Raw genomic sequence first — 27,677 nt, 5'->3', positions numbered from 1 at the left:
TCTTTAAAGCTCAATCAGAGCAAACGTCAATCCACAGACAACCTGAATTGATGTTTGCTCCAATTCAGCTCTAAAGAGCAGGTTTTTGTGGGGAAAGCTCAGGGTAAAAATTAAAAATGCTCCGACACAGAGTGTCACAGCACAGGCCACTGTCTAGAAAGAGTGGGCCCAAAGGTCAGTGTGGATAAGCCCTAATTCAATACTTTCAATAATGTGATTTAGCTAGTGCTTATTTAAAAAAGAAAAGAAAAGAAATGGCAGGATGGGTATTTGTTTTGAGCTTTGCCCTTTCTGACCTTTCTGACCTGAAGCCTTTCTTTCTAATCTCACATCATAGAACCATGGAATTGTAGAGTTGGAAGGAACCCCAAGGCTCATCTATTCCAGGCTAAGTTACACGAATCCACCTCCGTTCAAGAATTCCTGGCCTGAACGGAATAGGGCAGTGGGGAGTCTCTTCTCTTTCCCTGATGCACTGCCTGCCCCTGGGAGACATCGCCATGTGAATCTCCCCTTCTGAACTCTCCTGCTCTTTGTTAGGCTGGGCCACTGAATGCTCCCCATCCTCCACAAGCTGGGAAAGGGCAGGGGGACAGAATCTTTCCCAGCGGAAGCAGGAGCTTTCTATTAGCCTAGAGGGAAGCCAAAGCTAAGGGGACCAGATGCGCGTCAAATTACACTTGCTAAAATTCCCTGTTCTGCACAACTATTGAAGAAAGTGCAGGATCACTTTACGGTTTTGTACCTGGCCTCCTCAGCCAAAACGGCCGCCTGTTTTCTGGCATGCATGAGCAAGCAATAGCTGAATTGAAAAAAGCCCAGGTGCATGCCTGCACCGAAGCATGCAAACACCAGGAATGCAGCCAGGTTTTTGAGTTTTTAAAGTAAGATAGCACGAAGTTGGATACCTGCCAGGTTGAGTGTCTGCTAACGGAGGCCCAGCTCCCATCAACTTATTGCATGATTAAGCAAACTGGTTGCCTAGAAACATCATTTGGTGCAGCTCTTCCTGGACAGTGGCACTTCAGACTGCAGGTTTAATCATCTCCCATGTTAAAATAGCTTTCTAGAGAGAAACTATCATATCTACAGGAAGGCTAGGCTATGCCACTTTCCCTCCATATGGTTGCTTTCCATTAAATAGATGGGTTTTTTGATACATTCAGGGGTACATTTAAACCCGTGATCCTTCACCTGCGTTCCAAAGTGATGGAGTCCAGGCTGGGCTTTGCCAGGTGATATTCTGGAATGTGTTGTCCAGCTTTGAGTTCCCCATAGGCATATGCATGTAATGGATTGTTCAGCCTTTTCACTCTTCTGCAGTGAACTTAGATTAGAACCAACACAAAATTTGTAACTGTTTTGTGAAATGACGGGTATAAAAATCACTGTTGGCTAGGCAGGAACATTCCAAGTGTTATAATTCGCAGCACGGAATGTCCTCCATCTTGTAGAGTCGTTAAAGTCATTCATAGTTTCCTTCCTACCGTGCTGTTTATGATGTTGCCCACAGATGATCACCTTGTTTTCATCTCCAATGTTTTCAGAATTGTGAAGTACTGTGAACAGTTCCGCTCCAATGACTGCATAATCTCAGGTTGCCTCCCCAGCAACCCCTGGATCTCAGATGAGGTTGACTTTTGGGATTACAATGCAAAGCTGTATGTACTACATTTACATTTCCTTTTGTGAATTACAGTGACTTTACCTAAGCAGGGGTGAATCTGTCAATTTCAATTTCTCTTAGGCTCTCATTTTCCCAATCTTAAGTCAGTTCTCCACATTTCCGCATCAGTTTGAGATTTTTTTTTAAAAAAAAGTTCACATGAAAATTCATCAGCCTTTTTTGTGCAAATTTCACCTTATGTATGTTTCTGTGCAATTTTGCTTGATATACACTTTTTTTTTGCAAAGCAATTTCCCCTTATATAATGAACACTTGATCTCAGTTATATGCATTATATTCACGTTACTTGGCTGGAGAACAAGTGTGCATTTTGAAGGATTACCGTGTTTCGGTTTTTACAGTACATTGTTTTGGAAAATGTGTCTTTGAAAAGCAGAGGAGAGGCATTTGTAACGCGGATAGGTTTTACCTTCCCATTGCAAAGCTGTTTTCGAAAAGAGCTGCTTTAAGCCTCATGAATGTTGGCCTAAGAGACGGGTGCAGAATCTTTTTTGTTGTCGTTATTGATAACTATGCTATGTCAGGAATAATCTGTTGGCAGCCATGCTGTTGGTGGACAGAGTCAGAGTCAGTGGTGGAAAGTAGTTGAAACCAGTGGTTGGCAAAAGTGGACGAGACCAGAACTAAACATAGGAGAGACAAACTGCATCCCCTCTGTTTGGCCTTCTTTCCTGTCTCTCCCCTGTTGCCACCCACAGGAAGTTAGGTCTAGGGCTGCACACTTCTCACCCTGGGTGAAGAGCTGATCTGAGCATGCTCTGGTGTTAGTTGCAGGCGCCAACGCAAATATATGCCTCCTTGTTACGGTGTGCCTTCTCCAAAATGTAATTAGGATTTGTGCTTTGTCGTTGGACAATGGGAATCAATAATACCTGCTCAGCGAAGCTACTGCATTATGAATCAAATTAGAATCAGACTCTTTGTGTATAATGATCCTGCTATATGCAACAATGCTTAATTACTAGTTACTTGGACTCGAGAGCTCATTGTGGTGTATTGGAAAGCAGGGGGGAAATCTCTATGCTGCCAACCTGGTATGTGTGGAGAGTGTGTGTGTTTGTGTGGTGTGTGTGTGTGTGTCTGCGCATGGGGCTTCTGCTTTCTATTAAAACACACAAATAGATAGACTGTTTGAATCTCACAGGAAATGATTTCAGAAAGAAACAGCGCAACCTCTTTGCCATTAAACTTCCGCAGGGTGGAAATCCCCACCAAATCCCGAGTGGAGAGATGGGCCTTCAATTTTAGCGAGCTGATGAGGGACCCCAAAGGCCGCCAGAACTTCCAGCTGTTCCTGAAGAAAGAGTTCAGCGGTGGGTGTGAAATTGTGTCTCTGCTTTAACACCTCTCTAAGGTAAAGGTAAAGGTACCCCTGCCCGTACGGGCCAGTCTTGACAGACTCTAGGGTTGTGCGCCCATCTTACTTAAGAGGCCGGGGGCCAGCGCTGTCCAGAGACACTTCTGGGTCACGTGGCCAGCGTGACAAGCTGCATCTGGTGAGCCAGCGCAGCACACGGAAACGCCGTTTACCTTCCCACCAGTAAGCGGTCCCTATTTATCTACTTGTACCCGGGGGTGCTTTCAAACTGCTAGGTTGGCAGGCCCTGGGACCGAGCAACGGGAGCGCACCCCGCCGCGGGGATTCGAACCGCCGACCTTTTGATCGGCAAGTCCTAGGAGCTGAGGCTTTTACCCACAGCGCCACCCGTGTCCCTTTCCACCTCTCTAGCTCCTCTTTAAAGTGCTGGAGGACTTTGATGTCATACGTGGCTCCCCTGAGATGAATCTCATTTTCCAAAAAACCCGCTTCCGTTCTCCCTTTACAATAGGTGAGGTGCCCTGAGGTAACAGTGCAAAGAGTACAAATCTGTCCATTATAGCTTTTGCCCGTGGCTTTACACCCAAGTGGCTCAAGACATAAAACAATGCAAAGCCTGCCACCACAAAGGGGCTGCTGTGATGTATTAAAAGCGCTTGAAAACGCAAAGCTTTTTGCATATTGTAGATCTTCTCTGTATCTGCAAGGCCACAAATGAATAGGGCAAGAAGTAGTATGCCCAGATACAAAGACAGAGAAAGCTCCCGTACTTCTGACATTTGTGCAAAAGCAAAAATTCTGGGAAGGGCAACTTTCCATGAGGAGGAAATAAGAAAATATCTGCACCTGCTTCTAGAAGAGTCAATTAAGGGTCCCCCTTTGCATCACCACACTAGAATCACGTTCAGCCAATTTAGGCTATTGACTTAAAATATTATATATCATGCAGGATTATTTTCCTTTCTCTTTTAATTCAGGGGAGAATCTGGGATTTTGGGAAGCTTGTGAAGATCTGAAGTATGGAGACCAATCCAAGGTGAAAGAAAAAGCAGAAGAAATTTACAAGTGAGCACAGTATATAGCGTTACAAAAATTTTCCCTGGTGTCCTTTTCCTACATTGTACCAGTTTTTGTAAAAAAAAAAATAATGAAACGAAACGCTGAGTTGCAATTTCTTTCATGTTTTTAGTAGGATTTCAAAGCACTGGTAAATCCATGCAGAAGTCTTCATGACCTATGTGACCTAGTTGCACATAGATTTCTGCCACATGATAGATGCAAAAAAAAGAGCTACTTTACGGGGAGAAGAAGGGTCACACGAATTCATCTTAAGAATATGATTGTAAGCACATTTGCCAGGCAATAAGCAATGCCTGAACGTTCTTTTTCTAGCACTGGAAGACTAGCTACATGGCCTGAGACTTTTGCACTGAGGAGTCTTTTGAATATCCTAAGTGAAATGTGAGCTGGAGCCGCTGAAAAGACTCTCAGTGGTTCCAGTGGAGGACTGGTAGCATTAAAGCTACACATCATTAGGTACATGTGCAGTGTCCGAGATAACAGGAGACCTTTAGTGATACCTGTTCACGTCAAAGAGTAAGAATTGCATTCCGTCGGTCGACAGGAGAATATTTAGAGCTGCCTCAAACAGGAAGTATGTCCCTACAGCCTTTCTTCCCCAGTTTTATTTTAATCCCCTTTATTTTCATTTTCGATTTCAGGACCTTCTTGGCACCTGGAGCAAGGCGCTGGATCAATATTGACGGCACCACTATGGGCATCACAGTCAGAGGCCTCAAACACCCTCATCGCTATGTCTTAGATGCTGCACAGACTCACATTTATATGCTGATGAAGAAGGTTTGCTGTTTTTTTGCTTACTAATTCCAGCTGGTTGTCCTTCCCAGTTATCCAAATGGCATTGCCATCACTCCCACCCAAGCTTTTTTGAGAGAAGCAGGATTTGCCCATTGTCCGAATCTACCCTGGTGAAATTTGAAGAAAACACATGAAATAATCTTTTTGTGACAGTCTTGGGACACCTCTTTTTGGGACTGACTCAGCCCTTATTTTGGCCATGCAACGATATAATCAAAGCTATGCTTTGATGAGGAAGGAACTAATATACTATTTATGCAGAATAAAATTATGTAAGATCTAAGAATGCCCAACGTATACAATGGAAGTATTTTTGAAATTAGAAGACAAAACAGGATAGCTTTGATGTTTTGTACAACAGAGCTGCAGTTCTTAATTTCTCTGGCATTTTCCCATAAAGCACTTAAAGCAAACCCATGGTTTGTTTGACCGAACTGTGACTTCTGTTTGAACATCTAAACCCAGTCTAACAGACTAATCATGGTTTGTTTTCTAATGGAATCCATTATGCGAAGCCATGGTATGGTGTTGGCTTACAAACCATGGCTCGTTTTAACTATGGTTTAGCATCATGCCTTGGCCACCCTACCTCAGATGCTTACTAAGCTACAGAGGCACAAGGCTGGAGCAGCTGAAAAACAAACTAAAGCTTCGGGGAAATGAAGCATGACTTGTTTGCTCATCTATGTGGGAAGCTGTCTTATGCCATTTCAAACCGTTGGTCCATCTAACTCAGCTAAACTAATTGACAACAGCTCTCTGGGATTTCAGGTGCAAAGCAGCTTTTCTCCTGAGCTATGGCCCTTCATCCACCATCTATGGGATGACTTGTGGTTTGCTGAGCAAGCAATGGTTAAAACAAGGCTTAGCGTTATGTGCAAACACACCCTTTCCCATCCCTGGGCACTCTTTTTCAGATGAAGGCATACCTGCCTCTTTTCCTGTTTGGCTGACCTCATAACATTACAGAAGCAGTAGCATAGCTGTCAACCGTCCCTTATTTGGCGGGAAAGTCCCTTATCCCAGCGCCGTGTCCCGCTGCTGTCCCTTATTGATGATGTCCCTTAAATTTCCCGGGTTTCAAAGGAAGCATCTCCTCTCCCTCCCTCCCTGCCTGCCAGGGAGGAGGGAGGCTCCAACTGTGTTGCTTGGCTGTGTTGCTCACCCAAAAAGGAGTCTAAGAACGACTGGGGGGTGGAGCTTCCATGCCTTGTGCCGATCAAATCGGCCGTGTTGCCTGGGGACTCGCCTTTGCTCAGCGCTTCCCAGCGGAGAGGTGACGGTGGTTTTCCTTGCTGCATCCCCTTTGCCGGGTTGCTGCGCTGTGGGAACCACCGCTTGAGGCTTTGTTTGGCTGCTGGCTGGGCTTCCTGCCTTTGGCTCGGAGGGGCTCAGAAGTTGAACATGCCTGTGCTCGCAAAATCCATTATTTTGGCTGCTGGTCCCTTATTTTTGAGGCTGCTGGTCCCTTATTTTTGAGGCTGCTGGTCTCTTATTTTCAAATCTGTAAGCTGACAGCTATGAGCAGTAGCCAAATGAAGAAGGTTGCGAAGATAGCATTCAGTTCAATAGTCAACTTATTTCTCTGGGGTTCAGCTTTCTCAGAATACTTTAAAGCCTCTGAGTGTGCTTTCAGAAAAGGTAATGCAACCACAGGAAACTTAATTTCAGCTGACACCGACTGCAGCTTGACACAGGAGATGGATGGAGGAAGCGAAATAGTTTAACCACAACATTTGTCCTCCCCTCTCCGCCCCAGCAAGTTTGATAATGTGATTTGAAATGTGTTGGGGCAGATGGTGGCAAAATGATGTGTCGTTGCAAGAACAATAGATCCAATAGATTGAAGAAACCAGAAAGCCATCTAGCCCAAACGGCAGCAGCGTTTCCGAGCACAATTCAAAGTGTTGGTGCTGACCTTTAAAGCCCTAAATGGCCTTGGTCCTGTATACCTGAAGGAGCGTCTCCACCCCCATCGTTCTGCCCGGACACTGAGGTCCAGCACCGAGGGCCTTCTGGCGGTTCCCTCACTGTGAGAAGCCAAGTTACAGGGAACCAGGCAGAGGGCCTTCTCGGTAGTGGCACCTGCCCTGTGGAACGCCCTCCCACCAGATGTCAAAGAGAACAACAACTACCAGACTTTTAGAAGACATCTGAAGGCAGTCCTGTTTAGGGAAGCTTTTAATGTTTGATGTATTACAGTATTTTAATATTTTTTGGGAAGCCGCCCAGAGTGACTGGGGAAGCCCAGCCAGATGGGCGGGGTATAAATAATAAATAATTGTTGTTGTGGTATAAATAATAAATTGTTGTTGTTGTTGTTGTTGTTGTTGTTGTTGTTGTTGTTGTTGTTAGGACCATCTTACGTCTTCCAATCTCAGTTAGGTAATCCCACCACACTTAGGGTATGTGCCCTGCAATGGTGCTTACATAATATAGTAGCTCTGGGTGACTCGAGGTATATCAGGCCATACCCTTTAAGGATGCATAGCATATATACCCTTTAATAATACAATTCCCACTTCCTTTCACTGGCTTTGAATGGCTGAAATGCACACTTGAAGAAGGGAGTGTTGGAGCTTATGTGATGTTTTTTTCCTTCCTAGGATGAGAACCTCTCCCCCATCTCTTACTGAGTGCTCTGGCCACAGATTTCTAACCACATGGGCCTTAATTTAACCAGTGGTTTTCATAACACATATGTGGAGAAGAGATGTTCCGTTGTGCTCTTGGGCGACATTATTCTTTTCCCTTGCACGTTCCCCCCGCCTCTTTGACTCCCAAACAGCTGTAAGGAGAGATGATTTTAATTAGGATGCTTGTAATCTATAACTACCGTTTCCCCTCTCCTTCTCCCCAGTAGGATTCGTTCGGTCGCTATTTAAAGTCTCCGATATACAAGGAAATACTGTCCAAGGCAATTGTGCCGCAAGAAGCCGCCGTGAAGAAAAGGCAAGCCGATTGGGGTTTAATTGCGGGTTATTTGCTGTTGGTTTAATCGAGGGCACAAAGTGCTGGGGCCTGAGCAAAAACTACTGTGATTTAGGCATTTGCATAATTTAAAGTGGGTTTTTTCATGTTGGGCGGGACAGACAGATAACCCCTCATTTTGGACTCTGCAGATGCTTTGCTTCCAAGAAGGAATGGCTATTGTGGAAAAGCCTTTTGCCCTAACAGCAGTTTCCTCTGGCCACTAGCCTGCGCCACATTCCCCTCTTTCTTTAAAGCATAGCTGGACAGAAACAGCTGTACCTTGCACTGCTGTTGGTTGTCATGGAAACCACCCTATGGTAAGCCTCGTCTGCAGGCTCCTGAAGCTGGTTTATTGAGCAGCAGCAATAAGAAGAGTTGTTAATATTAGCAGCAGTCGTGTATTGATTGAGTGGTTTCCCAAGCTGCTTGACGGGCCTGTTCTTGAGATCCTTACTAGCATCCTTGTGTAGTAGGCCTGTATGTTTACCCTCATGTTGCAGAAGGGGCTGGCTGGGGCTAAGAAACAGGGGTTCCCTACAGGCCAGGCAGCCTGCTGACATGCGGCGCAGAAGATAAGACTAGTGGCTGGCTTAGCATTCTGCCTTCTGGAATGTGCAACTCTCACGCAAACTGCAAAGCTGAGAGCTCACCCTACAGGTGAATAACATGATGCAGTTTCTCTCTCAAGGACGTGTTTGTCTTTACCTTTAAGGGATGGTTCCCTCAAACCACCCTCCTCCTTTGCTGCTTCAGATGGCAGAACAAGGCGACTCATTCCCAGCAAGCTTTTGAAATACAGTGGTACCTCGGGTTAAGTACTTAATTCGTTCCGGAGGTCCGTTCTTAACCTGAAACACCACTTTAGCTAATGGGGCCTCCTGCTGCTGCTGCACCGCCGGAGCACAATTTCTGTTCTCATCCTGAAGCAAAGTTCTTAAGCCGAGGTACTATTTCTGGGTTAGCGGAGTCTGTAACCTGAAGCGTCTGTAACCTGAAGCATATGTAACCCGAGGTACCACTGTATTCCAACTGCTTCTTTATGAAAACTGTTTCCCCCCCACCTCCCTGCCCATTTTTGTTGCTGTTGCAGCAGGGCTTCATTTGTTCTTTGCATGCTGTTTCGCCGTGCGTGTTTTTAGTAAGCTGCTTTCTGAACTGCAAGATTACGAGAAGTGCGAATTTCGAAAGGCAGCTGCATTTCAGTGTTGTTGAGTTCAGAAAGCGTGAATTAGGTAGATTCGCCTTTAAATGTGAAATGAATCAAAACTCTTCCCCCCATCTCTAGTGTAGAATGACATAGGGCTACATCAGGAGTCAGCAACCTTTTTCAGTCCACCATCCCTCAGACCATGTGGGGGGCCGAACTATATTTTTTGGGAGGGGAGGGGAATGAACGAATTCCTATACCCCGCAAATAACCCAGAGATGCATTTTAAATAAAAGCACACATTCTACTCATGTACAGTGGTTCCTCGGGTTAAGAACTTAATTCGTTCCGGAGGTCCGTTCTTAACCTGAAACTGTTCTTAACCTGAGGCACAAATTTAGCTAATGGGGCCTCCCGCTGCCGCCGCACGATATCTTTTCACATCCTGAAGCAAAGTTCTTAACCCGAGGTACTATTTCTGGGTTAGCAGAGTCTGTAACCTGAAGCGTCTGTGACCTGTAGCATCTGTAACCCAAGGTACCACTGTAAAAACACCAGGCAGGCCCCCAAAATAACCCAGAGATTCATTTTAAATAAAAACACACATTCTACTCATGTAAAAACACGCTGATTCCCTGATCGTCTGTGGACCGGACTGAGAGGGCGATTGGTCCGCATCTGGCCCCCAGGCCTTAGGTTGCCTACCCCTGGGCTACATCAAGGGAGAAGCAGTAGACACAGAAGGTAGCTGTAGCTGCCTTTTGCTATGAAAACCAACATAGAAATATATTACCCAATGAATAAGCGCTTCTCCTGCCTGCTGCTTCTCCTCACCCTTTTCCCTGGGCTGTCCCCAAGCTGGACTTTCTAGTCTTCGGGCAGGTTGTGAGGAAAGTCAGCAATATTTGACCCCCCTCCCTTGCTCTGTGGCTCTTTGGCAGCCATCATCCCTGTTCTAAGACACAGTTCTTACTTCCGTGTGTATACACTCAAATGGAAACATGTGTTATATCCCTCTGTTAACAGCAGTTAGAATGGGCAATGTGGCTTCCCATAAATTAACAAAGGGTTCAGAGGACTAGATATCGATCTCATCTCCCTGCTTGATAACATTTGGATCTGCACTAAGAATGTGAGTCTTGGGTTCTGTCTCTTAGCAGGAGAGAGAGTTCAACGTTACCCTGTATAAGATTTGTCTAGACAGAGAATTGCCGTAGTTTAATAAAAACCAGATTCTAGGGAACTCAGATTAAGCATGTGTTTGAATATTCTGTGTATAATCTTTTGAGTGTTTTTATTTTTTAGGACTGCTCCGCTTTTTATGTGGCAATTGTGTTTGTTGTGGCAAGGCCAGTGTTTCCTTCATTAAGTGCATAAAGGCTGTGCACACATGGTAGTTTAAAGTGGATTTGATGCATCTCATGTTGTCCACTCAACATTGTCCTCGTCCAAGCGATTGCCAACGCATGGATCCTTTCGGATGTGGGGTGGGGATGCTCATACCTGGTCTGCTGACATGCACAGGGGCCGGGAACGGGACCCCCATGCAAAAGGGTCATCGTCTGTAGACCTCCTTTGTGAGTTAGAAGTATCCTGCCCCCCCCCCAATTCACATAACAACCTTTTAATCCTGAATTGAGAAATGAACAAGATATCTCATTCACAGCAGTAGCATGTTCTTGCCATATATGGTACAATCCTCCAGAGTAATCCTGTCAGGTGGTTGTTGGGGTTGCTCGAGAGTAACCAGGCAGGACTCCGACCTGTGTTTTACAGGCTTTATTTTGGTGCAAACTATTTACGGTGAATGGGACGCGGGTGGCGCTGTGGGTAAAACCTCAGCGCCTAGGACTTGCCGATCGCATGGTCGGCGGTTCGAATCCCCGCGGCGGGGTGCGCTCCCGTTGTTCGGTCCCAGCGCCTGCCAACCTAGCAGTTCGAAAGCACTCCCGGGTGCAAGTAGATAAATAGGGACCGCTTACCAGCGGGAAGGTAAACGGTGTTTCCGTGTGCTACGCTGGCTCGCCAGATGCAGCTTGTCACGCTGGCCACGTGACCCGGAAGTGTCTGCGGACAGCGCTGGCTCCCGGCCTCTAGAGTGAGATGAGCGCACAACCCTAGAGTCTGTCAAGACTGGCCCGTATGGGCAGGGGTACCTTTACCTTTACCTTATTTACGGTGAAGGCCCCCAAAGCTCATGTCTGGCTCAATCGCTAGCAGAATCCAGGAGTGGTCTTCTTTTGGACCTCCCCCAACATAAGAGTTTTGTTACCCCCAACCGTCTCCGCCCCTCTCTGCGCCTCAGACTACCTTGCAGGATGGCCGATGGCAAAGGCGTGTTTCCCTCCTGTCCGGTTTGCTCAGGAGTGGTGTTAAGGCTCCTACCAGCATCCTCTGGTCCTTGCACCTCTTCCCCACTGGAGGCGGGGCTTTCTTTCTCCCCGGAAGAGGAACTGCTTCGCAAGATTTTCGGAGGCGCCCTGTAACACAACTGCCCTTCTATTTCTCGCCTCTGAGCTGATGGCAGTTCCCTGACAAATCCCATTGACTTTAGTCGAAATGTTGCCTCCCTGCCTCCCCCTCCCACCAATGGATGTGGCTCTCTTATTCTGGGACCACACTGTCATTTGGTGTGTGTGTGTGTGAGGGAGGTAGATGGAACTTAGTCTAGGTCTTTTTTATATGTATAGTTCCCAATTACCAAAGTCTCACAAAGAGAATTTCATATGCTTGTTCCAGAGTGTTTGCAAATGCCAGCTTCTATCTGTATTTTCCCAAGGTGTAAAGGGAAAAGGTAAAGGACCCCTGGACAGTTAAGTCCAGTCATACTTGAACACTGAAGTGTGTGCAGCCTGCAGCTCTCTAAAATACCTGGCTGCCACCAATGCGATTTTCAAACGCTGCTATGTTGCGCAATGTTGCAAGTAGCACTCGCAAATGTAGTCGTGTTTGCTGTGAAGTGCTTCTGAAAAGGCTTCGCACATAACCAGAAGGCTGCAGACAGCATTCAACTGCACTTTGGAATAATTTGCAGGTACAGAATGAAGTGGTAGCATAGAGCAGGTATGTGTACAGCTGAGAGAGTGATCTGCTACCATCTTTCAGCCATGAATATATCACTGAAATCACTTGCAGGTTGAAAATCTAAGGAGAGATCTTGTTCCTCCCAAATGGAGTTTGGTTGCTAGCATTAATAACAGAAGCGCTTGCTTTTTAAAATGTTTTGCTTAGGATTTAGGGAGCACGTATCTGTAGAATCAGTAATCATATCTTAGGAAGGGGTTTGCATTGGGGGACAAGTCCTGAAATGTACACACACATACACACAGAGAACAATTAGAGGTCACTATCTCAAGCTTGGGGTGCGGGTTAGCACTGTGACTAGCCCAAGGTCACCCAGCAGCTGCATGTGGAGGAGCGGAGAAGCGAACCCGGTTCACCAGATTATGAGTCCACCGCTCTTAACCGCTACACCACACTGAGTTTATGGGATGTTATCCCAGGGCAATTAGTTTTGTAAACAGGTGCTGATTAATCCATTGGCACAGAGCTGGGTTTGATGCGGTTTCTTGATGCTCCTGTGTTTTTCTGCCTCCTCAGATATGTCCGCCTTCCAATGTTGTACACAACGACCCTCCCCTTACTGTCTTCTCCTCTGTTGTCTTTTTTAGCTCTAATAATCCGTTTGCTCGTCGGCACCTCCGCTCCAGCCCCAGCCCCGTCGTCTTGAGGCAACAGGAGGAAGAAGCCAAGGCAAAAGAAGCAGCGGCCAACGTGGACATCACCCAGGTTATGAGCAAGCTGGATCGTAGAAGCCAGCTCAAGCAGGAGCCCCCACCTGCTAAGTAGGGCTCAGATGTTGGTGAAAAGGCCAAGCAGAGGAGTCGTGAGGGTGTTGGCTGAATGTAGAGCTGCATTTCCTGTCTCCTCCCTGCAGGTGGCAGTGGTGCCTCGTCATGATATGAAACATTTCTCTGTGCTCTCCATCCCTCCTTTCCACACAGCATGTTGTTGCCATGGCGCCCAGAGTAGTGTCACTTCACAAGCCATCGCTGGTAGAATCGTTGAACGCAGGTGGCAGTAGTTGCCATGTGAACCTCACAGTGACTTTCCCCATATCAAATGGGCTTGTGTGTGTGTGTTTTAAACAAGCCAAGGAAACAGTGTTTTCTATAAACTGCCTGAAACATCCCTCCCGGTTCTAAATATTCGGAAATCTAGATACCATGGCAACTGGCTTCCCTCTTCTCCCGCTGCCTGCAAAGGATGGAGGGGAAGAGATGGCAAAAGTGTGCTCTGAGGGCAGAGCTTATTCTGGTTTCCGGGCGCTGTTGAGGAATCCTAAATAAGGGTGCATACTTAACACAGCTCAGGCACCACTCACCTTGCCATGCAAACAGCTCAGACGGTTAAATATCAAACAAAGGGTAGATTATTCCCTCCCTTTCTTTTCAGGGCATGCTTGGGGATTAGGTATTCTGATCAGTATTTGTTGGTGCTAAGCGCAGAACCAAGCGGCCGCAATTGGCCCATACGAATTAACAAGCAGTACGTGTTGTGGTCGTGTGCATGTAAACACGCATTCCGCATTTCCGAAGCAACTTGAAGCCGCTGTCTGCTCCAATGCATATTCGTTTGAGCGGAATAGGAGTATCAGTTGGCCGGGGTGTAACTTGGTCATAGAGAGGGGAAGTCCTTTATGGATTCAGAGCTCTAACAAGGAGGGCCATAGCCTGGGGGGTTGGAGCATCTACTCTGCATGTTGAAGGCTCCAAGTTCAGTCCCTAACATCTCTAGGTAGGGCTGGAGTTGTCCCTGGAAAGCTGCTGTCCGTCAGGTTAGAGAATACTGAGCTGAATGGATCAATAGTCTTGACTCAATATCGGGCAGTTTCCTATGTTCCGTAGGGTTCTTGTATTAAAGGGGATGCTAACAAATGGAGAACGTTCGTTTTCCTCCACCTAGCTCCAAGTCCCATTTGGTTTTATTTGCTGTGGAATTCCCCAAAGATGGGAACCTAATATCTTAGAGGCGTGCACATGGGGCTGCCATACTGTAAAGGAAGAAGACGGGTGATTTTCGGAAGGAATCTTCCTAATATTCTTGCAGCACTCTACGGCCTGTTCTGGCAAGCAGCTGGCCTGTGTTGACTCCAACAGCCAACCCCCTGAAACACAAGGCAAACAATTTGTATGCATCTTGTTTGTGGAGGGATGATCACATGACTGACGAGTGGTAGCCATGTTGACTACCCCTGCATTTGCTGAAAGTTTAAGAATTGAGATTTTTTTTTTGGAAGCCGCCCAGAGTGGCTGGGGAAGCCCAGCTAGATGGGCGGGGTATAAATAAATAAATAAATTATTATTATTATTATTATTATTATTATTATTATTATTATTATTTTATTACATTCTAGGCAAGAGGCTTTTTCTCTGCCGTAGTGTGGAAAGCCAGTTGGCAGCCATAGGCATCTAGCCCTGCTTACTGTGTAGACTGAAAAGAACACAGGTCAAAGAAAGCCATCAGAGTTGTACTGACTGGAAGTGTTGAATAAAATTTAGCCTCTCTTGTATCCTTCGTGGGCATACTCAGGAGGACTTAAATGCTTGCCTCCTCCCACCCCCTCAAAAAACCCCCAACCCTAATCCAAAAACAATGGCAATATCGTTTTTTTCCTTAAATGTTCAGTGCTTCATAAGTCTGGATCAAGAAGTGTTCGAAACATTCCGGAATCTTATGGGCATCTGAATGGAATCGGGACTCCCTCCTACTCATCTCTTTTCCCATTAAGTTATTTCAGCTGTATGATTTATATCTCTTTATCATCTGCTCCATCTCTGGGCTTGCTTGCAGTTTTTCTCTCCTCTTTATCACTGCATTTCATCATTTCCTGCAAAATGCCAGTAAAACTTTGGGAATCACTCTGACAGTGGCAGGCAGAAAATCACAGTAGAAAAGGCTGCGAGAAAATACCCTCCCCCTACAAAAATGCAATATTAAAAGCAGTGTAGGAGTGATAGCTTCTACCAGCTGAAAGAAGTCTAAAGGTAGCCAAGGGAAATAAAAAAAAATAAAATATTGTCCAGTATCACCTTAGAGACCAACTAAGTTTGTTCTGGGTTTCCGAGCACAATTCAAAGTGTTGGTGCTGACCTTTAAAGCCCTAAACGGCCTTGGTCCAGTATACCTGAAGGAGCGTCTCCACCCCCATCATTCTGCCCGGACACTGAGGTCCAGCACCGATGGCCTTCTGGCAGTTCCCTCGCTGTGAGAAGTGAGGTTAGAGGAAACCAGGCAGAGGGCCTTCTCGGTAGTGGCACCCGCCCTGTGGAACGCCCTCCCATCAGATGTCAAAGAGATAAAAAACTACCAGACTTTTAGAAGACATCTGAAGGCATCCCTGTTTAGGGAAGCTTTTAATGTTTATAGGTTTTTTAATATTCTGTTGGAAGCCGCCCAGAGTGGCTGGGGAAACCCAGTCAGATAGGCGGGGTATTATTATTTTTTAAATAATAATAATAATAATAATAATAATAATAATAATAATAATAATTAGTATTAGTATTAGTATTAGTATTAGTATTAGTATATTCTGGGTATAAGCATTTATTTTGTAAGCAGAGTCCCATGAAGCACTTAAGTTTGAAAGTGCGACTATGGAGATTAGCTCATTAAAGGAAGCCCCATACCTTGTCCTGCCTCTTTGTTTATTGAGGCCAACATGGAAACAACAGAATCGCCTGAAGCAAGAGGTTTCAAACTGCGTTCCAGGCAACCTTGAGGTTCCTTGGGGACTTCTTCAGTGGTAACTTCAGCAGTGGCAGCCAAACTTTCTTAAAAGTGCATTCCCATCAGGGTTGACACCCCCCCCCCCTGCAATGTATAGTGACAGAAGAACACTGGATGCATTGTAGGTTCTATTCTCCATTTGCATGGGATGACTGTAAGGCCAAGGACATAGTGGGTGATATTCAATTAAGTTGTGTGCATGGAATGACGTCCGCTCACCCAACGGGACTTCTCCCCATCTTCTCTGGAGGTTTGGTCGCATGAGCAGACCTCTTTCTGTGCACAAATACCCCATTTAGCACTACACTGAATTCCATCCAGTATGCCCTAGAACCCTTTGTAATGAGTAGGTGGCCTTCAGTGTGGAAAGAGTTCAAGTTCACCAGTAGAAAGTTTGAAAACTGCTTAAGATACCACAGAGCTGTAAGACTGTTTGTTGGCCTCTAAGCTCGTGCTGTCTTCCATCTTTCTTTCCTTGTGGCAAATATGTCAGTGCATGTATATGATGTCATTGCTTTTCATTTTCTGTTGAATGCCCAAAATGGAATAGGCTTCACATCTAGTTAAATGAAGAAGAGGGGGACTTCTAGTGGGATTTCAGAATACTGCTTTATTTTTCTCACTTTTCCTTTCTTTTATCTCCTCTGGTCAAATAAAACTAGAAAGCGAAACCATCACTGTGCTTGTCTGTCATGTCTTTTGCCTCTCTTCTGTGCGTCTTTCATTTGTTCATACTGTGTTGCATCTGTCCCATTGGTTTGAATTGGTTTTCCTTTTCTAAAATACTGGTGAATAGTGCATACATAGATTCTTAGTGCTTCAAGAGAGCTTGAAAAACCATTGTGTAAGATCATGTCAAATTAGGTAGGCGTCTACTTAATTTGTCAACATTAAGTCTTGCTACATGTCTTAATCATAGGGTACCATCTTCTAAAACTGCCTTCTACTGGTTGTGTTTGTAGCAATACCAGAGCCTAATAGTCTTCAGAAGCTCCTTATTTACATCCTTATCCTAACTATACACACCCCAAGCCTATGCACCTGTACTTAGACGTACTTCTAAGTAAGTGGGCATAGGAATGCAGCTTTCATAAAGGGAAGCTGATTTCAACCTGGCCACTATTTGCTCCTCTATCCCACAGTCACATAGCAGGAAAAGGTGGTGGTGGGAAAACAACACAAAATTACTGGGAACACAATTGTGCTACTGCAAAGCGTGTAGTGAATCTAGTCAAAAGAGTGAAGTTACATTTTGATCCATTCCCCATTGGGTGACTGCCTAAAAGGGAACGGATTTAAACCTCCCTGCCTGGAAAATTAGTCTAGGAAGATCCACAGCCCCGCAGATACCCGTCTGTGAAGAGAGGGGGGACTGCCTGATTAAATTACAAAAAACCACCCCCCACACCCAAGTACTTAGCCAGCCGCAGGACGATGAGGGGAGACTTTCTGGACATCCCAGCAACTCCGATGTAGCTTGGAAGCAAAACACCAACACAGAGACGCTCCCAAAAGCTGGTACAGTAAAAGGAACAGAGGGCAGAAAAGCCGACAAACAAAAAGCCGACAGACAAAAACCAGGGTCAAAACCGGTCAGCTGGAACGGGGCAAAGAGGGCGGTCCCCGGTCGTGCCTGGCCTTAAATGGGCTAGGCCATGCCTCCCTAGCCCACCGATTGGCGGGCAGGGTTGCAGGCACGCCCGGGGATTCCCCTGTTCTCGCGGGGGCAAAAGGCCAGCCCCCGCGAGTGTGGGAGGGGTTAACCCGCAACCCCCTCTCCTCTCCAGTTTGGAAATGGCTTAGTTGCAATGTAAGCCCAGTATCTGTGCAAGATCACACCATTCTGTCTCTGCTTGATGGGCTACTCCTATGTATTCTCCATTATATTTGGTTTAGGATTTGTTGGTCTCTTCTCTACAGCGTGTCTAATTCAACAGAGAAATTAGATAGCTACAAAGCAGTCAAGAAAACAACAAACACTTAAACAACCAAACCAAACCATTTTGAAAAGCAGAGCTCAGTTAGAAACCTTGTTGCACAGATTAAGTCTTAACCTGATGCCGAAATGAGACCCAAGAAGGCAATTCTTTGATCTTTCGGTGGAGGGAGTTCCAGAGACAATATGGCATTACTCAAAAAGCCAATCTCCCCATACCTAGAAGGTTCTCAGAAGAAGACATTAATGGTCAGGCAGGCTCACGTAGTCTGAACTGTTGTTCAACACGATAATTGGCTATCAGTTAAACTTTGAAGCTTCCCTTTTTTCACTTTAGAAAAATGACAACACAGAACTAAGCCACATTACAGTTTGCACTTATGAGTTAGTTCTTTAAAATGCAAGGGCACCCACTGAAACAAATAGCCATGTTTGAATACTTTATTGTTGTTTAGGTTGCATCCAACTTAAATCATTGCATGTGCAGAACAACTCCCACAAGCACAACCAAACTCTCCGCTCTAGAGGGGTGGGGGTGGGGGGGAACCCAGAGCAGACTTAGGGGGAAAGCGGGGGGGGGGCGGGAAATTCCTTTGCACTTGTGGGAGAATTCTGTGCATGCAATTATTTAGCTAGACAGAATTATAGGGTTGGCTCCATCACATTTTTATCGGTCCACAAGCCTTTCGTTACATATGGTACATGGCACAAAATAAGTGAAACATGCAATTTTTATAAAGTTAAACAATCCAGGGCAAATGCCTTATAAAATATCAAGCCATTTTGTTAGAGGTTATTCGAGTGTCACTGGTGAATTCCTGGATCATCGTCCTTGGGTACCTGCCATCAAACATCACTTTCTTCCGGCTTGCACCAATATGACTGGCACCATTTCATTTATTGGCATATATCAAGGCCGTGCGCAAATTCATATTCCCCATATTTTCTCCCATCTGTCTTCATGTATTCATTCCACCAGCAACATATCTACATCAGCAGCTTTGGCTTTGTCATGCAACTCTGAATGTACTTCAACTGATCATTGAGAAAAGAAGAGAGAGAAAATGTTTCTCTTACCCTACTTTTGAAAAAAAATTAAGAACTTGGTAAGAGATGGGAAGGAGAAGCTGACATTCAAAGTGAGATTCCTTCTTCCCAGGACCATGTTTTTTAAGTAGAATACCAGAATTTATTACAGTGTGTCAAAGCTTTAATTAAACATCTTTACTTGAATTGGATAGGTATTACAGTGGTACCTCAGGTTACATATGCTTCAGGTTACAGACTCCGCTAACCCAGAAATAGTGCTTCAGGTTAAGAACTTTGCTTCAGGATGAGAAGAGAAATCGTGCTCCGGTGGTGCGGCGGCAGCAGGAGGCCCCATTAGCTAAAGTGGTGCTTCAGGTTAAGAACAGTTTCAGGTTAAGAACGGACCTCCGGAATGAATTAAGCACTTAACCTGAGGTACCACTGTATTTTCTCTCTCCCCCCCCCTTTTAATGCACTAACTTTTTTCCATGTTTAGTAGCAACTTTTATTGGTTATTGGGTACTTTGTACATTGCTTTGCACATAACTGTGTTGAAAGGCAACTTTGGCAGTATTCAGACCATCACTTTCGTTTATCTTCTTAATGTTCCTTTTCACATTTTATGTCATCATGGTGGAATCTAGTGAAAGTTTTAACACTCGTTTCCATGTGAATTGTTTGCAACCCTGCCAACTCGGAGAATTTTTGCACTGACAAAATCTGGAGTATTGTATCAGCAAACTCTTCTTTACTGCCATTTAACATTTAGCATGGCATGCTGGTATATTGATCAAGAAGCCATCGTTCCATAACACAAGATACTGCAATGTAAAGGGAACATTAGAACGCGGGACAGAAGTAAAGCAATAAGCCCCACATCTGATTGAAGATCTGAAATCTTCGGGGGGACGGGACGGGGACTGCTTGATAGAATGGAGGGTGGGGAACAGCAATAAGAAGATCAATGGAATTATGTGCATCCTTCCTTCAGGTGAAGCAAGATGGCTGGCCGGATTAGCTAATGTTTCAAAGAATTAAATAAAAAGCCTTATGGGTCAGCTGACTTAGATCTGTCTGGATATAGGATGGGAAAAGAAGAGTTTTGTTCCAGTCTCTGTAGCCATTGGGGTCCAAATGTTAATACAACAATCTTTTTTTTTGGGGGGGGGACTTAATGTGACCCACAGCTGCAACAGTAATAGTAGAGTTTCTTCCCACCATTCACCTCATCATTATCCTTCCACCCTTCATTTATATGCATTTCAGTCTGATATTGAAGCACCTCTCCTTGTCTAAAGAAAGTTGCAGCATGTAACGCAGATTAATTTTTTAGAGGCATATTCTTACCCAAGTCCTTTCTGAGAACAACTAGCAGCAATGGGATGGGTCATATTATGTAGTGGTAACTAGCTAAAGGGACGCGGGTGGCGCTGTGGGTTAAACCACAGAGCCTAGGACTTGCCGATCAGAAGGTCGGCGGTTCGGATCCCCGCAATGGGGTGAGCTCCCGTTGCTCGGTCCCTGCTCCTGCCAACCTAGCAGTTCGAAAGCACGTCGAAGTACAAGTAGATAAATAGGTACCACTTCAGCGGGAAGGTAAATGGCATTTCCGTGCGCTGCTCTGGTTCGCCAGAAGCGACTTAGTCATGCTGGCCACATGACCCGGAAGCTGTACGCCGGCTCCCTTGGCCAATAAAGCGAGGTGAGCACCGCAACCCCAGAGTCAGCCACGACTGGACCTAATGGTCAGGGGTCCCTTTACCTTTTCCTAACTAGCTAAAGGTGAGGTGGGAAAGAGATCCAAAGCAGGACGAGCTCCATGGTTTTGTGGGCCTTCAGGTAAAGAGGTGGGAGCATGAGAAAGGCTGGCAGATACAACATGCCCATGCTTCGTAGGAATTCCACTCTGCTTCCTGTGCTGTAAATGTTCTCCTTTTCTTCCATGCAGTTGTGCCAATTCACTGCTCCTGTTCCCCACCTGGCCATTTACAGTGGTACCTCTGACTCTCCGTCTACGTCCAATGCTTTCTCTTCCTCACGCCGTGTGCCTAGTGATCGTCCCCTCCAGTGCCCTGGGCGCATTACTCTACGAAACAGCGCTAGCTCCTCCTCTGTTAAGGTAGCCCCAGACAGCACCTCTGTCACGGGCAGGAACTGGGATGGGCCTAGCTCTAACTCCGCCCCTTCCTTCATGGAAAGCACTGAGATCGCCATGGATTCTGAGCTGGAGCCCTGCCGCAGCTCCCAGTACCCTATGAGCTCTAAGACCAAGCTGCTGCCCAAGCCCCAGATGTCCTCATCCCTCGGCAGGTTCCTCAAACTGGGATGCTTGAACTCTCCAATGTTTGCAACGTTCTCACCCAAGTGCCCTGGAGTGACTCATGGGAAAGTGCAACCACTCGATGGTCTGAACCCACAACTGCAACAGAGGTCCAAAAAAGTGTCCAAGTGAGTATCCCTCTGAGTTATTCCATCGTGCTTTGCTTTGAGAGCTGCTATAAGGGGAGATAAGGATTGGGGAGAACTCTGGTTGTGTATGCATCTTAATGAGAAAATATCTAATTTGCCGTTGTTATCTAACCAATACAGTGGTACCTTGGTTTGCATATGTCTTGGTTTGCATAGGTTTTGGATTACAAACACATCAAACCCGGAAGTGCATGTCCCGGTTTGCAACCTTTTCTTTGGATTACAACCTTTTTTTTTTGTTTATTACGAACAATTTTTGGGGGGAGGCCCCATTGGCGAAAGCGCGCCTTGGGTTACAACCTGTTTTGGTTTACAAACGGACCTCCGGAACGGATTATGGTTGTAAACCAAGGTACCACTGTACATGAATGGAAATGTCTCTGAACTGTGGTGGTTTAGTTCTCCAACCAATGTGTACTAAAATACATCCATTAGATGAAAGTTCTCTTGGTGAAAATAACATGGAGAAATGCATTGCTATGTTAGGAGAAATTGCTTACAAAAATGTGTATATTAGTCAAAACTGCATGCAAAAATGTTTTGCCCCCAAATATATTTTCTTAAATTTCCACAAATCTCACGTAAAATCCCAATACATAATATTTTTTTCTTTTGTTTTATAGACTTCCCATCCCATTTTTGTTGGTGTTTTCCCCCCACCTCTATGCTGCACCCTATCTTCCCTCTCTCATATCATAATCATAGTACAATGATTTCTGTTGCTCATAGTTCAAATCCTGCTCACGAATTCACCATATTATAACATTTCTTTATAAATAGTCTGAAAAAGACTACTGTTCTTCAGTGAAGCAGTCATTGTTAAGTCCCCTTATTTTAGCTCTTAACATTGCTGATTCAGCATAGTCCATTACCTTGCTTATCCATTCTTCTTTGATGGGAACTTCCTCATCTTTCCATTTCTGTGCATAAAGAATCCTAGCTCTTATAGTTACATACATAAAAAAAACCTTGACCGTCATTTTTTGAACTACAAAAATGTTTTTATTGGGGGGAAATTTGCACTGAAATACTGATAGATTTTCATGAGGATTAAAAAAGAAAAATCAAATATGTCTGCAGAAATGTGGAGAACTGAATTTAAGATTGGGAAAATGAGAAACTCAATTTAACAGATTCATCCATCTCTAGATGGACACCCCCCCCTTGTGTGTCTCTTGGAAGAAGCCACTTCTGGTTTAGCCATAAGTTCTGAACTGTGAGAGCATTTGCATTTTTTAAAAAACTTACACCTTAGGAATCAGTAGCCTAGTATTCCAGTTATTAATTTATTGTGGTTGGGAGCCACTTTGTAGGTTCCACTGTAGAACTGAAAGGTGGGATACACATGTTTTAATAAAATAAATAAATTCATTCACATCTTAATTCCAAATACATCAGCCAGCCACATCTGTGGGACAGGAGCCTCTAGACTCAGAATGCAAATCACATACCGTATTTTTCGCTCTATAAGACGCACCAGACCACAAGACGCACCTAGTTTTTGGTGGAGGAAAACAAGGGAAAAAATATTCTGAATCTCAGAAGCCAGAACAGCAAGAAGGATCGCTGCGCCACGAAAGCAGCAATCCCTCTTGCTGTTCTGGCTTCTGGGATAGCTGCACAGCCTGCATTCGCTCCATAAGACGCACACACATTTCCCCTTACTTTTTAGGAGGGAAAAAGTGAGTCTTATAGAGCAAAAAATACAGTACCCTCTGGTTACCCCAGAAACAATTTGAGGCAACCATAGTAATGGGGAACTGATAGGCAGATGTGCTAGAAGATCCCCTGTTTTGATTTTATCACAAAAGCAAAAGTCCAGCCCAAACACCTTGCTGTTGGACTGTCTGTCTGGCAGATGGCCACACTGTGATGAGTTTTTCATTTTGCATCCCAGCTTCTTCCAGATAAAAATGGAAATACCTCTGGAGAGCAAGGTCTACCCAATAGATTCGGAGGAGGAAGAAGAGGGCAGCCACTGGGCTTGCAAGGATTCTGCAAATGAAGTTATCTGCCCATGGGAGAATCTGATAGAAGATGGAAAAGCTGGATAAAAAGAAGCCTTTGACGCTATTTGGATATTTTTAAATGGTTAATTTTTTATCCTGCTCCTGAATTGGCAGGTATAATTTCCGACAGTTCGATTGATTTCATAATGCTGTTAAAAGGAGTGCAATGGAATAAAGAATGAGAATAATCCACATGGATTGCAAAGCAAGAACCCAGATACATATTTATTTCAAAATTCAGAAATTTAAGGTTGGCCTTTTTTTGGGCAGTTCAGTGCCATCACTTCCTGGTTTCTTTTATGTAACTCTTAACTACATCAAGTGTATTTAGGAAACTCTCCTGCTTTGTTAGCCTTTCAGAACTATTGCATTTGTATTTATTATGCCTGTGCCCTGCTCTTCCTTTGGAAGATCAGATTTACGTATATCTCCTACAGATCTCCTAACCAGGTACTGATTAGGTTGACATTTGCTTGGCTTCAACAATGCTATAGCACCAGGTACTCTTCAGGCCCGATATCTAACTCTGAGTTAGACTCAAATCTTGGAGCGGAAAATATATGTTTGATACAACATCATTTTCATTTATCAGATAAATATGACATTTTTTCGTTGAACTTTAATTGCCCTTCACAAAATCCTCTGCAAACATCTGTGAAGGGAAGATTGATATTTCCTTATCAGGAACTTCTACTGCAATTGATGTAGCTAAATTGACACATTTTTCTTCTTTTTTGTTGTTTCATATTGAATGTTATTTGCTAAATCCACATGACTCTTGGTGATGACGAAGGTTGCCTTCTGATAAACGGCTTGTAGCTTCTGAGTGAAATCAGACTCAGGTTCTGGACAATCCTATGTCTGGGTAATTATAAAGCTGATGAAATATTGGTAGCAGGGTCCTGCCTTTTCATGTTGCTCCAGCCTTGCAACATAGTCCATATTTCAGCGAAGCCAAAGACTTGACACGACTAATTGGAAGTCCGTTGTCTGTTATTACTTTTAATCCCTTAGAGAACAGAGAACTTTCAACTGCAATATTATTCATCTTTTTATCTTGTTGCATTCTCAACAGTTTTGTAAAGGTAAGTCACCATCACTCCTGTTTTATATATAAATAACAGCTGAAGGGAATGACTTTGTCAGAAGCCACACAGACAGACACAGGGCATCCCTGTCTTTGTCCAGCTGTCCACACGCTGAACCGTTCTGGATCTCATCTGCACCGATTTATCTGCCTGAGATGCCTGCAATAACTTCATGTTTGTGATAATCTTATGGTTGACCAGAGGCATCATTTCATGCTAACATGCCCTGTGGAACGCCCTCCCACCAGGTGTCAAAAACAACTACAGTGGTACTTCGGGTTACATACACTTCAGGTTACATATGCTTCAGGTTACAGACTCTGCTAACCCAGAAATAGTACCCCGGGTTAAGAACTTTGCTTCAGGATGAGAACAGAAATCGTGCTCCGGCAGCGCAGCGGCCGCGGGAGGCCCCATTAGCTAAAGTGGTGCTTCAGGTTAAGAACAGTTTCAGGTTAAGAATGGACCTCCAGAACGAATTAAGTACTTAACCCAAGGTACCACTGTACCAGACTTTTAGAAGACATCTGAAGGCAGCCCTGTTTAGGGAAGCTTTTAATACTTAATAGGTTATTGTATTTTAGTCTTCTGTTGGAAGCTGCCCAGAGTGGCTGGGGAAACCCAGTCAGATGGGCGGGGTATAAATAATAAATTATTATTATATTATTATTATAACACAGTTAAATACTAAGAACACTTCTGTATACCAGCCATGCATTCGGACTTGTACCTGCATCAATGGCACCGCAATATCAGATCAGTTCTTTATTAGGTCCATTTTCAATCTGTATTCTCCCCTCCTGCATCCCCACGACCTTCCCTACAATTGGGACCAGTCACAAGATCAGAAACACTAAATGCAAAACACCTCTATAAACAAGTTGGGGATCAGACTGTCAAATCTAGTTCGATTTGTTTCAAACAAGTTTAAAAGCCATTCCCTCTTCCCAAGCAACTGTAGGATTTAGTTCTGTATGGAAAGAATAGTTTTCTGAGAGTTATTAGCACATCACCAAACTATTCACATAATATTTGGGATGTAAAACCAGTCTAAACTGTAGAGCAGATACTTCTATATTCTTCTGAAACACGAGCCCCTTATTTGTTACCCACTTTCTCACTGAGGTTATTTTTCGCTTCTGTTTCCCTGTGTTTGGTTCAGCTGAAATTTGCAGATTGACTGCATCTCCATCAAGCGTTCCTCTATGTTCATATATTTGCTTTAGCCTTTAATAAACCAAACACTGCACAGCTCTTTCAGCTGTCTGCCCTCATTACACACTATAGCTGCCTTTGTATATGGGTGATTTCCTGATAATTGAGTATATTTCCTTTATCTATATCAAGTGTTTTTGCTTCTAATGAGTTATAAATAAAACTACTTTGAATGACTCTGCTTGCGATAGGATATTTATGATCAACATGTTGTGTCTCTCTTACGTTTTACTTGTTTTGATTTCATTTATTGTTTATTATCATTTATCAATTCGTATGTCACATGCCAAAATGCCTTCCGAGTGGTTTACACGTATAAAATCAATACATGCACAACGATAAATCCATCGGAGCATAAAGAAATCCTTAATTAAATGCACCAGATTTGCAGAAGTTGTGGGCTAATGCGTGGTGGTCACTTTCCAACAAAAGTGCTGCCTTCATGTCTGAGAATGAAGACTTGAGTGTTTGTACACAAACATGTAATGTAAAGCAGCTCTCTTTATTAGGTTTTGTTCCAAGGTGCTGGGATTATTATTATTCAAAAAACAACATCCTGGAAACCAAATTTCCTTTTAAAAATTCCTGTGGCCGTAACTTCTTGGTAGAGTTCACCGTGTTCTCATTTTTCTCAACTTTGATCATCGTAATAGGGAAAATGTGTGCGCCTTTGTGTGAACGTGAACACATTCTGCTTTTCACCTCTTAGCGACTCTCTTAGCGATTCTCAGGAATCTGGTGCTCCCCTCTAGCTGCATTCTGAAGTTTATGGCTATGTTTTAGTGTGACTTAAAAACAAAAAACAAAAACAAAGATCATGGCCACTGGTCCCATCACCTCCTGGCAAATAGAAGGGGAAGAAATGGAGGCAGTGAGAGATTTTACTTTCTTGGGCTCCAGGATCACTGCAGATGGTGACAGAAGTCATGAAATCAAAAGACGCCTGCTTCTTGGGAGAAAAGCAATGACAAACCTAGAGAGCATCTTAAAAAGCAGAGACATCACCTTGCTAACAAAGGTCTGTATAGTTAAAGCCATGGTTTTCCCAGTAGTGATGTATGGAAGTGAGAGCTGGACCATAAAGAAGGCTGATTGCCGAAGAATTGATGCTTTTGAATTATGGTGTTGGAGGAGACTCTTGAGAGTCCCATGGACTGCAAGAAGATCAAACCAATCCATTCTGAAGGAAATCAGCCCTGAGTGCTCACTGGAAGGACAGATCGTGAAAGTGAGGCTCCAATACTTTGGCCACCTCATGAGAAGATAAGACTCCCTGGAAAAGACCCTGATGTTGGGAAAGATGGAGGGCACAAGGAGAAGGGGACGACAGAGGACAAGATGGTTGGACAGTGTTCTCAAAGCTACTAGCATGAGTTTGACCAAACTGCGGGAGGCAGTGGAAGACAGGAGTGCCTGGCGTGCTCTGGTCCATGGGGTCACGAAGAGTCGGACACAACTAAACGACTAAACAACAACAACAACCTCAGTTGAACAAGTCTAGAAGCCATCTTCAGAACTTCAGGCTCAATGTCTGAGAGGAAGAGGCAGGTCCAGAGAGGGTGGCAGGAGGGTTTGTGTGCCTACCTGGCCCCTCTACACCCTTAAAACTTTGTGAATTTGAGTAACTGCCTGAAGAAAGTTATATAGACTTCCTCCCTTCAGGAGAAGATGATGCAAAGCCCTCACACACTGCTGGATTGGGGGTGGGGGAGATGTCTGGCAAAGCTGGGTGGCTGAATGCCTCCTCTCTCGCCAACTAGGCAACAAGGGAGGTGTTCTACAGAGTTTTGCTGCTTGTTGTTGTTGTTTAGTCGTTTAGTCATGTCCGACTCTTCATGACCCCATGGACCAGAGCATGCCAGGCACTCCTGTCTTCCACTGCCTCCTGCAGCTTGGTCAAACGCATGTTAGTAGCTTCAAGAACAGTGTCCAACCATCTCGTCCTCTGTCGTCCCCTTCTCCTTGTGCCCTCAATCTTTCCCAACATCAGAGTCTTTCCCAGGGAGTCTTCTCTTCTCACGAGGTGGCCAAAGTATTGGAGCCTCAGCTTCAGGATCTGTCCTTCCAGTGAGCACTCAGGGCTGATTTCCTTAAGAATGGATAGGTTTGATCTTCTTGCAGTCCATGGGACTCTCAAGA

General features: G+C 44.6%; 1 protein-coding gene across 1 annotated transcript in view; it reads left to right on the top strand.

Moving 5' to 3' along the window:
• The window catches only part of RGS9 (regulator of G protein signaling 9), a 67,224-nt gene extending 41,542 nt beyond the window's left edge, over window positions 1–25,682 (top strand). The window contains exons 12-19 of the mRNA XM_028713245.2: window positions 1,548–1,661; window positions 2,885–3,000; window positions 3,983–4,070; window positions 4,727–4,865; window positions 7,747–7,835; window positions 12,675–12,792; window positions 20,706–21,205; window positions 23,124–25,682. Of these exons, the coding sequence (XP_028569078.2) occupies window positions 1,548–1,661; window positions 2,885–3,000; window positions 3,983–4,070; window positions 4,727–4,865; window positions 7,747–7,835; window positions 12,675–12,792; window positions 20,706–21,205; window positions 23,124–23,280 (1,321 nt within the window). The 3' untranslated portion in view covers window positions 23,281–25,682. The remainder of the gene's footprint in view (window positions 1–1,547; window positions 1,662–2,884; window positions 3,001–3,982; window positions 4,071–4,726; window positions 4,866–7,746; window positions 7,836–12,674; window positions 12,793–20,705; window positions 21,206–23,123) is intronic.
• The last annotated feature ends 1,995 nt before the right edge of the window (window positions 25,683–27,677 follow it).

This window comes from Podarcis muralis, chromosome 2 (assembly GCF_964188315.1).
Source record: "Podarcis muralis chromosome 2, rPodMur119.hap1.1, whole genome shotgun sequence".
In the NCBI taxonomy this organism is placed as follows: Eukaryota; Metazoa; Chordata; class Lepidosauria; order Squamata; family Lacertidae; genus Podarcis; species Podarcis muralis.
The sequence above is the reverse complement of the archived record's forward strand: the minus strand, read 5'-3'. Positions and strand labels throughout refer to the sequence as shown.